The sequence below is a fragment of the Sarcophilus harrisii genome, chromosome 5 (genome assembly GCF_902635505.1).
Source record: "Sarcophilus harrisii chromosome 5, mSarHar1.11, whole genome shotgun sequence".
NCBI lineage: Eukaryota > Metazoa > Chordata > Mammalia > Dasyuromorphia > Dasyuridae > Sarcophilus > Sarcophilus harrisii.
In genome coordinates, this window is record NC_045430.1 from 268,497,067 (window position 1) to 268,509,775 (window position 12,709).

The following is a 12,709-nucleotide window of genomic DNA, read 5'->3' on the forward strand; positions in this document are numbered from 1 at the left end:
AATAAAAAGCTATAATAATAAAAATTTTTAAAAAGCAGGTGGGCATTGCTGTAAGATTATTCATAAGTGAACCAATTTAATTTCATAGGACAATAGCAATGTTTATCTGTTCTTTTATAGGATCACAAGTTTCCATGCCCAGGAGGTCCTCACATCAGTGAAATCACACACCCAAAGGTATGGTAGCATTCAAAATTGTATAAGACACTGTAGCTCAAAGTATTATACATAGAAATCACTGAGTCCGGACACAGTGAGAACTGCCTTTATTACCATTCATTTTCAACAATGATTGCTGGAACTTGAAAAAAAAAAGTCTTTATAACCTAATACTTACTGAAAAAGCCAAACTTTCCCAGCCCATTTCATATTCTCTTTCAACCATTTCAGGGCAGAACAATGTTCCAAACTATAAACTTGCTCCATAGTAATATTTACTGTCATGTGCTTAATGAAAAGCTTTGGATCCGATATCCGAGCAGCCATGATCAATCTTTCCACTGCTGTTCTATAGTCATCTTTACTCCGGCCTTTGTCTTCTTCACACCTGTAAAAGGACCATTGCATCAAGCACAAAAAATTGAGAGAAGCAATATAAAGTCTGTTTCCTTCATATGGTGCCACAACCAACCTAGAGTTAAGATCACACAACTTTCATGCAGGAAAAAAGCCCTGGACCAGGACAAATTACTCCATCTCACAGCAGCTCCTTCCTCTCATCTGTAAAGTGAAGGCAGAGGCCACACACACACCCAGACATGGGAGAGCTGGGCTTTATCAAACCCAGTATTCCATCTGCTGGACAAGGGGGAGGTGCTATCTTTTCTACTTGATAATTTGGAGGTGATGCTCATTTGATATAATGAATGTGAAAGTGTTTTGTACACTATAATGTGTAATATGAATGTTATTAGTCACTATTAAAATCTAGGACTGTTTTGCATTTGATAAATGCATATTAATACTTGCTGCATTGCATAAATAAGGAATATAATACTTTTCTAAGTGTTTGTAGATAAAATTCTACCTCACCATGTCTCTTGGATCTGTTCCATTGTTTCACTCACACTGACAAACCACTCTAGTTCTAGTCCTTAACATTTCTCAACAAGTAGTCATTTATGTATTGATGAACGTTTTGCAACTAAACATGAAATAAAACCTCCAGTGAGCTCCCAAAGGATATGTGCTGTTTTAACATTTTCATTAATACCTTAGATGACATGTTTTTCAAATTTGTAGATGAATATAAAGGTGGAGGAAAAAGAGCTAGCTAACACTCTGGATGAAAGTTGGGATTCAAAAGACAGGTTAAAACATTGGATTGAATACAATGAAATTTAATAGGGAGAAAAGTAAATCTTACACTTGGGTTAAAAAAAAATCAATCTTACAGGAGTTTGTCTTTAAAAGATCTGAGGGCTTTAGTGGATTTCTAAAGTCAATGAACTAAAGCCCTCAGATCTTTTAAAGACAAACTCCTGTAAGATTGATTTATGTGGAGGGCTAAAATACCTGTGATCTTAGACAAACAATACTTGGCAGATAGTGAATAAATGCTTCTTAAATTCTCAATGACTGCTAACCAATTGGACTACATTTAGAGAGGCAGAAGGTTCAGGACAAGGGAAATGAGAAATGCCTGATCAGGAGGCCACTGAGTCAGCTGGAAAACAGCCAGAGAAAGGCAGCAGGATCAATGGACAGAACCAGGGATTTGAAAAGCTTAGAGGGGAATGAGATTGTATGTCAAGTACTTGAAGAAGGAAGAACAGCAAACAATGAGCAGACATTGTAAAGAGACAACTTTGTAATGAAGGAATGGAAAAACTTCCTAAGAATTAGAGTTATTGCAAAGAGGACTTAATTCCCTGAGGAAGTTGATGGTTCCCCCTGAAGAGAAGTCTTCCCACAGTGTCTGGATGAAGCGCTGGGTAGTATGGAGAGAGTAGTCTCTGAAGTCCCTTCTCACTCTGAGATAACTGGTGACTGCTACAGAGCTTTTAACCGGTCATTCTACTTCTAGTCTCTTCTTTCTCCAGCCTATGCTTTCACTACTTTTAGTTTTAAAGATACATTTAAATTAAAAAGTCACAGAACTGTTGGCTAGACAAATGAAATATTAAGTTTCTAGTTTGTTTGGACCTACTGAACAAAAGGGGACAGACAATAAAGCTATAAAGTGTGACTACATCACTTATTTGGATACCCACTTGGTAGTGCGTTTCCTTCCTCTCACACAAAGTAATGACTGTGAAATAGAGTTTAGTACTTTGTTTTCTTGACAACTGTTGGTCTCTTGATTAGTTTTTCTTTGGTCCAGTAGGGCAGATTGGACAAATTTGAGTTCTACCTTTCCTAGGATAATAGAAAATCCCAACTAGAGGCAAGAAAATGAAAGAAAGTTACTTTACTTCTGGGAGAAGCCAATCTTGTTGTCTGGAGAAAAATCAGACAGAATCCTCAAAGCGTGAAACACAGGTTAGGAGAGAAGCAGACATTTTTTCTAGGCCCTATGAGATTATTTGAGCATCAGATTCCTATTAAAAAAGGGAAGCAATGGGTATGATGATAGGAGAGAACACAGGACAAGGAGTTAAACATTACTGTAATTAAATCAGGCAAGATCCTTAATGTCTTATGGATTTCAGTTTCTTAAACTGTAAAATGATGGGAACATATTAGGCTATGATGCTGTGAAAAGTGGTTGATTTGGGAAAGTGAGAAAAGTCTTCAAAATACTTGCATAGTCAGCATATACCCAAAAGCTATATAACAAAGTAGTCCTGGTCCAATTTTCTAAGGCTCAGAGATGGCCACAGAAGTCCAAGGCACAAAACAAATGGAAAAAGGAAATATGATCAACAAATAGAAGAGGCAGACAGATGACACTGCTGAGGACAATCTGGGAGAGGGCAGATTCAGAGGCCAAAGAAGAGCAGGGTTATCTTGGCAGAAACCCTGATATAATAATGAATACAATCACAAGGTTGGGCTGAGCACTAGTGAGCCATAGAAAGCCTCTTGGTTAGAGTACAGGACAGGAAGCAGGAAAGAGATGCTTGTAATTAGAGAACATATCATGAAAAGAAAATGGGGAGTTAACCGCATCCCATGAAACAGAACAATGATTTTACTAAGTTCCTTAGATCACTTTCCTGGTATCAGGGATTCTATCCACTAGTGGAGAGGACCACCTTCCATTCCCTTGGTCATGTTATGCAGGAAATCCTTCAAAGAGCTCTACCAAATGGGCTTTTCTGGCTGGCTTGAGAGGATGGAGCAGCACATCATTCCTGTTTTCCCTTATTCTCCTCTGTCTGTTAAAACAGTATGCTTCTCTTGTGCATTTCTTTGCTAGAAGAGACTGCCTTGTGTGAATGGTTTAACCCCTCTACTGCCTTGTGGGTGGCCCTGGGCTTGTACTTTAATTACTCAGAGACTGTGGTGTTCCAAGACTCAAGGCCATAAAGCTTCACCTTAAGAACACTGTTGTTGAGAAAATGGGCCCATTTCAGGGAAAACTTGGAATTGTTAAAAAGTTCTATACGTCATTCCAAAAATAATCCAAGCTACTTTCCTCCTCTTACTGAATTTTGAACCCAGCTCACTGACCGATATTTGCCCAAGATATATGTTCTACTGGAACAGCTCTACTGAAGGAACTGCACATAGTTAGATGAAGCATTCTTCAATCACTTGGTTTTTCCTGTGTAACTAATTAGGCTTTACTCTTTTGAGTTACTATGGATCTCATAAAGACAGTGCAATATTCCAAGGCATAAAGCAATCAAATTGTTACCTGCAAATATGAGTATCTGGAGAGTCTCACCATCCACAGGGATTCCCTTTTCCATATGTTTGTTGCTAGAGATATGTCATGACAGTAGCAAATACTTTGGGAGAATATGCATGTTCTTATTTTTAACCTTGTTTGATAATAATCAGAGAGTTGTTGACAGTTATTTTTGTTGTATCTTTTAAGGAATTGCCTATAATTTTCACATTCACAGGAAACAATTTTCTAAAGTTATAATATCTAATATGAGAGAGAAGAAAAGTAATCGTTTTGTTTCCTGATGGAATATTTGATGACTTCTTTCTATTATGTTTCTTGTCCTCACTAGGGCTACCTTAATATGTAAAGTATTAAATGCTTAATTCAGCAATTCTAGAGAAATTTGTAAGCTATATAGAGATGAAAATTTATTCAAATTGGATAAAAGAAAACTGAAATATGAACACTAAGGGCACAGTCCCTTTTATTCTATTCAAAGAGGATCATAAGCAAAAATCTTTGGGGGAATTTTCCCATTATAATGTACCAGAATATGAGAACTATAGGAATGATATTTGAATCTTATGGTAGATTTCTGGGAAAGACAGTTCAAAGTTTAGAAACTTTGACTAAAATGTTATTTAATAGCAAATATTTTATCTGGTCTTCTTCCATAGATTTTTATATTTTTATTTTTGTGTTTCCATGGTCTCATAGCTATAATTAGGTACTTTTGCATTAAGGTAAAGATGCCAAAAAATGTGCCCCTAGTTAAGACAAGGCAGAGGCGGGGTAGGGAAGGAGACAGAGACCTGCAGAAAGCTATCAAGGCAAAAGAAGAGGAATATATGCAAAACTATCACAAAACTATGTGATCACATAGATCCCAACTATCAAATAATCAATTTTGATTATTCTTGCCAACCAGACACTAAGTTTTATTGTTTGTTTCTAAAGGACCACAAGGGCCTGCTAAATTTGGCATCTTGAAAATAGTTCTTTTATTAGTCAGTATTTGATAGGTCCTTGCTAATTGTGTACCAATTTGAAAATAACAGATGATAATTATTCCAGCTTATATGCCTCCACTTAAGTATTTATGAACTGAGCCAGAGACTCAATAACTTGTGCAAGGTCACACAAAACAGTAAGGGAGATATGGAGGGTTTCCATTTTACCAGTGGCTTTCAGTCACCATCTTATTTATGCTTCTATGGCCTCCACTCAGTCAAGTATCTTCACTGTCTGTTTTCAATGTAATATAAAATAAGGTCTACAAACCTTTTCAGTACTATTTGTAGTGTCTGTGAAGAAGCACCAGGACTCTGAATACTACTAGCATTAGATACTAGAAAAATTTCAATAGCTAAAAGCATTTCAATCTCAGACAGGTAGGAAGGAATTAGCAGGAGTTTTCGGTACAAATTTCCTTCCAATGGTGGATAACAGCCCAGTGACAGAGCACCTAAAAGTTAAATAAGACATTAATTATAAGACAAATATCACAAAAACATATGACTACACATGCACATATATATGTATTTTTATAAAATCCAAACTTCTAAAATATATTGGGATAAATTATTTGCATTATAAAATAATGTCATTCTCTCCAAAAGTATGAAAAAGCCTATTTCAAGTGATTCTTCCTTATACATTTAAAAGACTAACTACACATTTTTAAATGTAAAACAAAGCAGCAAACATTTCTCTGTAAAAAGGCCATTGATGCCCTTAAGCTTAATTGTGTATTATAAATTCATAAAACTTTTCCAGGATGGTATGGTTTATATAGTTTAAAACTGCACTTAAATGATCTTTTATGATAAATAAAAATTTATTTTCAAAATTGGCAAATGTACCTTAAAATACAGTAGTTTAAAAAAACCATTAAATATATAAATAATATATCTATGATTTTAAGATTCATATGGATTTCAATTGCAACTTACTTTTGTAATGAGCTCTGGCTTTTGGCCATAAACAGCTTCTCCCTAAAGCAGTAATTAACCTTCTGAGAAAAGAAAAATCAATAGGGATGTTCTTTGAAAACATGAATTCTGCAACGGAAGATGACACACCCAGACTATTGCTCTCTATGCAAGCATCTAGAAGCTTGTTAAAAAGAAGGCTATACTGCGAGACTTCCACAGTTTCTGAAACAAAGAAATGATATTAAATTTACTAAACTGATCTGATTTAGTAGTCAAAAATCAAGCTTTCTCTCAAAGTTTCTTCCTTGGGGAACTAAAATCAGCCTTCAAATCCTGCCCACATTCCCACTTTCTAAGCACGCTTCTGCTACTTCAGGCCACAGTGATATCACCTTAATTTCCACAGCACTCACTGATTGTACCATCTCAGCATTCACTTATCAACTGTGCCCTATCTTCTATGTACCTATTAAATAGTGGTGCCTAAACTTTAACATGGGGCCTCATTACCCTATTGATAAGCCCTTGGTATTGAGCACTGTTGCCAAATCCTTATGCCTCTTCCCTCTTCCCCCAGATCCTTAACAACATGTAAAATTTGCTTAATAAGTTTCTTTTCTAAGGTATGAATTGTCTGGCCCTGGAAGCTCAAAGGACACCCTGAAGATGAATGACTAATGATATAAATTTAAATTATATACCTGACCTCCATATTTTGGGGGTTAGATTTTTTAATAGAAAGCTGGAGACTCATCAGAAGAAAGAGCTGAAAGGTCAGAGATAACTTGGTCATAAGTAACACAGAGACTTGGATATCTAGAAGGAAAGTTCTCCATGGAACCACTCTAGGGAACCACATTAGCCTCAGAGAAGGCAGTGGAAAGGATTAAATAATTAGAGTAGGAAGAAACCTTTGGGGGACGACATCAATTCTAATTCCCCTCATTTTACAGAAGAGGAAATTGAATAACTAACCATATAAACTAAACTCAGCATTAGCACCTTATATTTTCAGAAGTATGCCCAGCTTTTAAGATTACATTCTAACTTTTTGCACAATAGATAGTGGGGGTAATTATTGTTGTTGCAGGCTTATTCAATTTATGAAAATGGTTCTTTAAATATAAAATTCTAGGATATTAAACATTCTATGTATAGATTAACGATTTGATAGACTAGGAAAGAGAAAGCAGTGAAAATGAAGTCACCAATATGAAGATCAAAGACCAATTTAAAATAAAGAAAAACATCTGAAATTTTTAATATAGGTATAAAGGTCATTTAATTTATACAAGAAAGTGAAAAAATCAATCAGTTATTAAATAAAGTGAAGGGATAGTTATAAGGTGAGACAGATGTAACTATGCTGGAAGTCAAGAATTACTCTCCTATAAAAACAGATCTTAAGGGGAGAAAATGGATGCAGATTTTTCCAAACATACCTTGAGAATTTTGGAAACCGGGTAAATTCTGGAGAACTTCAAATGTTTGTCGGTAAAGGCTCTTGGCCAAGATCTCATGTGCAATTGTACAGAGCAAGTTATGTCTGTTGAGAACATCCATCCTATCACAGGGCCATAGTGGTGTATTTATTATCCATTCTGACTCTTAAATGAAGAAAAAAGTATTTTATTATGAATATTTCATCTATATGAATTAAGGCTATTAAAATTCAATTATCCATAGTCAACAATTTTTGCAAATATTTTAGAAATTTCTTCTTGGAGAAAATAGCAAAATTTTAATTGGTGGTTAATCTATATGTAGTGGCCACTATTCCTTATTCTAAATATATAATCTTTTTCCTTAAAAGAAGTCTATGAGAGCAGCTAGGTGGCACAGTGGATAGGGCACCAGCCCTGAAATCAGGATGACCCAAATTCAAATCTTAATACTTAATACAAACACTTAATACTTCCTAGCTGTGTGACCCTGGGCAAGTCACTTAACCCCAACCGCCTCAGTTTAAAAAAAAAAAAAAAAAAAAAAAGGACTATAGCTTTTCATTGAGATCAGACAATATAAACTCTTAGTATCACATTCCTAAGGCAAAAATCAAAACATTTATTAGGACCTGAATAACAGAAATGTTAAAACAGAACTTTGAGTTCATTCATTTGGATATTTTTTCCAACAATTATAGTGAACTGGGGGAAGAGGGAGAGAGCACAAACAGAGAGGAAGATAGTACACTTCCTCCAGAAATCACAGACCAACAAAAGAGAAAACATGTCTATACTGAACCATATGACCACATGGCAACACATCTATGTATTTAGACATGTATACAATATGGTTTAGAAGGAAGAACATTAGATTCAAAATATCTGACTTTGATTCCCCAATTTTGCCATTGACTGGTTATTATGTAAATCTGGGCAAGTCACAACCTCTAAGTCTTGGTTATTTCATCTGCAGAACAAAACGGTGCTGCTAGGATCTGTAGTCCATACCCCAGATAGCCATTATGATCAACTGAAATCACATAGTTAAAATTATATGTAAAAACTATTTATTCAAAATGCCAAGGAGACACTCAACAAACAACGAGAGTAAGATGTGGTTAATCAATGAAAGTATCAATGAAAATTTTTTATTTGGATCATGTGTGTGGACTGGCTCAAAGATGTTTATGGTTTTCTAGATATCAAGGAATGAAAAAAGCATTTTAATTGGCAATATGGATACTGGAAGAGATCGTGTAATATGGCAAAATAGAGTAATAGTCTCGACATCAGGAAGAGCTAGCTTCACAACAAGCTTCTGATGTTTGTGAGTTGTGTGAAGGATGAGTATGATTTCAAAATCAAGGCACAAGAGCTGGTACCCTAACCACAAATTGGGAAATTTGGAAGAAAGGTGAGTCCTTTCAGCTCTGTGTGTCTTAAGACCACCTGTCAGAAATGATCTACTGAGTAACAGTTTGCTAGCTGGTAGAGGGATTTCCCACATCAGGTGCATCCTGACACAGTCACAGATCTTAGACATAGTTATGTATCTAAGGCTGGTAGAGTATAGACTGCTGAGTCGGTACAAAGGAAGTGGAAATGGCATTTGGAAATGAGCTGAATGTCTGGGTTTGATGGGATGAGCAGTTGGAAGCTATACTGGTTCTTGAGGAATGAGATGATAGGAGAAAAGTTTTGGGGGTGGACTTGCATAAGATATTTGCATATAGGATTAATACTATCCCCTGGTCAAGCCCTCACTATTCTAGGGATTTTGAACCCTGGCTAGTCTTCATGAAAACTACAAGCTAAGGTCCCCACACTTGATCTTTTATTCTCATTTCCCTTATGGCCCACTGCCATGCTCCAGTCCCATAGCTACTTCCCTAGTCTGTACTCTTTGGAATATCTGGGGTTTAAAAGCACCAAACTTCCCTTCATCCAAAATCTTTCCCTCTACTTTTATCTTCTGGCTTACTTAAAAAAATTTTTTTTTAAAATAATAGCTTTTTATTTTCAAAATACATCCAAAGATAGTTTTCAACATTTACTTTTGTAAAACCCTGTGTTCCAGGTTTTTCCTCTCTCCCTTCTTCCTCCTCCCTTCCCCTAGGATAGCAAGTAATCCAATATATAGGTTAAACATGCAATTCTTCTATACATATTTCCACAAATTATCATGCTACACAAAAAATCATATCAAAAAGGGAAAAAAATAAAGAGAAAAAAGCAAACAACAACAAAAAACTGAAAATACTATGCTATGATCCAAATTCAGTCCCGTAGTCCTTTCTCTGGATGCAAATGGCTCTCTCCATCACAAGTCTACTGGAATTGATTGGCCTGAATCATCTCAACCCTCACTTGAAAAGAGCCAAGTCCACACAATTGATCATCACATAATCTTCTTGTTGCCATGTGCAATGCTCTCTTGGTTCTACTCATTTCACTCAGCATTAGTTCACATAACTCTTTCCAGGACACTCTGTATTCATCCTGCTGGTCATTCCTTACAGAACAATAATATTCCATTATATTCATATCCTATGACTTATTCAGCCATTCTCCAATTGATGGGCATCCACTCAGTTTCTAGTTTCTAGACACTACAAAAAGGGCTGCCACAAACATTTCTGCACATGTGGGTCCCCCTCCCTTTTTTTATGATCTCTTGGGTAACAGGCCCAGTAGAAACACTGCTGGATCAAAGGGTATTCAGTTTGATAGCCCTTTGAGCATTGTTCCACATCGCTCTTTAGAATGGATGGATCAGTTCATGACTCCACCAACAATGTATTAGTGTCCCAGTTTTCCCTTATTCCCTCCAACATTCGTCATTTTCTTTTATTGTCATCTCACTAGCTCACTCTTGATGACACAGCTTCCTTGGCCACCTTTCTAGTCCTGGTTCCCATCTCCACTTCTAGGCTCTCCTTCCTCCATCATCACTCCTTCTCCTCCTCCTCCCTCAGTTCAAATCTATCACCCAATCAAACTCACCAGACCTCTGGCAGCCTTTATCTTATCTCCAGGATACTCTCCTTTGCCCCAATGAGTTCAGTACCTGGCTCTCTCTCCTTCCTTCTTGATTCCTGTCCTTATTTTAGAGAATTTCAACATATGTACCAATACTCTCTTTATCACCCTAACCTTACAGTTATTCAGTGTTTACTCATCTTCCATGACCTATTCTTCCATTTGCCTTAAAAATGGTCATGACTTTGCTCTTGCCATTTCCATGTACGTGAACTCTGAAATTCTCTTAGTTGATCAGTTTCTTGCCATACCACCTCCTCTCCCCGTCTTCCAATCCCACACCCTGCTTTTGGTCCACTTTGTGACTTCTGATACCATAACTTCTCAGTTCTCTTCCAGGTCATCAAGCCTTGGGCTAGCTTCACTGGCTTCCTTTCTCCATCATGATCCCTTGGTATCCAGTTTAATTCTATATTGTCCCTTTCATGCCTTCATAGTGCTGAGGTCAGCCTCAGATCACTCGCATCATCTGCTGCTTTTTCTCCTGCAGATGACAGTACTCTCTAACATCCCCCCACCTCTAAAATAAACATGCTTCTTAAAGAGTCCATTGTAAGAGAAGAAAATTGAAATGCTGTGTGGTATCACATTCATTAAAGCAGAAAAAAAGTTCAAGACAGGAAACTCTGCAACTGAGTTAATTGAGGCATGTCGTAATGGAATGAGACATAATGAAAAAAATCCAGTGGCCTGGTATTTGATGGGAATTTAAAAGTTGCTAAATTATGGGCAGTGGTCAGAAGAAACACATCCGTTTGATTGAGGATAGGAGCTTGCCAAAATATTTAGGATGTGCAAAGAATATAGTTTTCAAGGATTTTCATTCAACCCTTTCTCCCACCGAAGTAGGCCGTGTAGAAAGGGTAAGCTAGGGGTATAGGAAGTAGCAAGATCATGCATTCACTTATTTGACAATGGTGGGGGGGGCAAAATCAACAACATACAAACCCATGGAAGTAGTTCTTATTGAATTGAAGATATCAGGCTATTCAGAGTATGTAATGATTAGATTGGATAAAGTAGCTTAGTTCCTCTTGAATTCTTGCACCCAATGTTATGTAAAAAGATATTACTGGGGGTTGCTGGGTGGTGCAGTGAATAGAGCATCAGCCCTGAAGTCAGGAGGACCTGAGTTCAAATCTGATCTCAGACACTTAACACTTCCTAGCTGTGTGACCCTGGGCATCCCAATTGCAAAAAAAAAAAAAAAAAAAAAAAAAAAAAAAAAAAAAAAAAGATATTACCCCCAACATCTGTTGAAGGATGTTCTGAGTTTCATACTAGTAGACCTCCTTTATTCGGAGTATCCTTTCTGGAGAGAGTAGGGACAATGAGTGGGGCATTATAGTCTAAGTTTTAATTTCCCCCCTTTAAAGCTATGTACAGAGTTGGCTTACTTTCAAAGGTTGGATAATATCAGGAAGAACGCTGGTGTCCTGGAAATCTGGTCAATCTTAAGTTGGTTTGCTCAAATATTCTCCCCAGAATCGTCCTGGAGCTATCTTAAACTCAACAGATCTAAAATGGAACTTGTTTTTTTTCCTCCCAATTTCTATTCCCCTCCAGACTTCCTTATTACTACTGTCAAAGGCACCACCCCTTGCCCAATCTGTTCATTTTACTTTCATAAAATCTGTCTTCATAATCTTGTCTGCTCTGACACTTGTTATCCCTCTAGTACAGGCCCTGATCTCCTCAAGTCTGGATCACTGCACTAGATTACTAGAGACTCTGCTTGCCTCAAGTCTCTTCCAACTCTACTCCATTTTCCACTCAACTGGTAGAGATCTTCCTCAAGTGCAGATTTGACCACGTTCCCCTCTCGTCCCCCAAATAAACTCCCGTCGATGTTCTGTCATTTCTATGATCAAATACAAATTCCTCTGGTATTTAAAGCCTTTCATAACCTCCTCTCTCTCTCTTTCCAATTCATCCCTCACCAAGTTCTCTGTAATGCAGTGACATTGGCTTACTTGTTCCTTGAACAATATACTCCATCTTCATACTCGGGCCATTCTTTCTGGCTGTCCCCCACGTCTGGAATACTCTTCTTCCTCATCTACATCTTCTGGCTTCCTTCAAGCCTCAGCTAAAATCCCTCCTTTGGAAAGTCCTTCTCAATTCCATTCATTCTAGCACCTTCCTTCTGCTGATGACTTCCAGTTATCCTGTCTATAGCTTATGTGGCCATGTTATCTTCAACATAAGGTTGTGAGCTCCTCAAAGGCAGACTCTGTATTGTCTAGTATCTCTCTTTGTATCTCTGGTGCTCAGGTGCACAGTATCTAGTACACAGTTGATGCTTAATAAGCCTTTAGTGGATGATTACAGGAAGAGATGAAGATTGGAGGCAGATAAATTGATCAGGAGGGTGTTGTCACACAGCAAGCAGGTGGTGACATATGCCAATTCAGAAATGAAAGCTAAGTATTTATTCCCAAAATATTATGGAGAATCAGTAGAACCCTGGTTATGTGAGAGTGAAAAGAAATGAAAATAATTTCCAAAGTGTA

The 12,709-nt window shown here is 37.1% G+C and overlaps 1 protein-coding gene across 1 annotated transcript in view; it reads right to left on the reverse strand.

The window, feature by feature from the left end:
• Positions 1-241: 241 nt before the first annotated feature.
• TOPAZ1 (testis and ovary specific PAZ domain containing 1) overlaps positions 242-12,709 on the reverse strand; it is a 68,615-nt gene continuing 56,147 nt past the window's right edge. Inside the window, exons 17-20 of the mRNA XM_031940259.1 lie at positions 7,155-7,319; positions 5,731-5,934; positions 5,060-5,243; positions 242-547 (exon numbers count right to left, since the gene is read on the reverse strand). Coding sequence (XP_031796119.1) covers positions 334-547; positions 5,060-5,243; positions 5,731-5,934; positions 7,155-7,319 — 767 coding nt within the window. The 3' untranslated portion in view covers positions 242-333. The remainder of the gene's footprint in view (positions 548-5,059; positions 5,244-5,730; positions 5,935-7,154; positions 7,320-12,709) is intronic.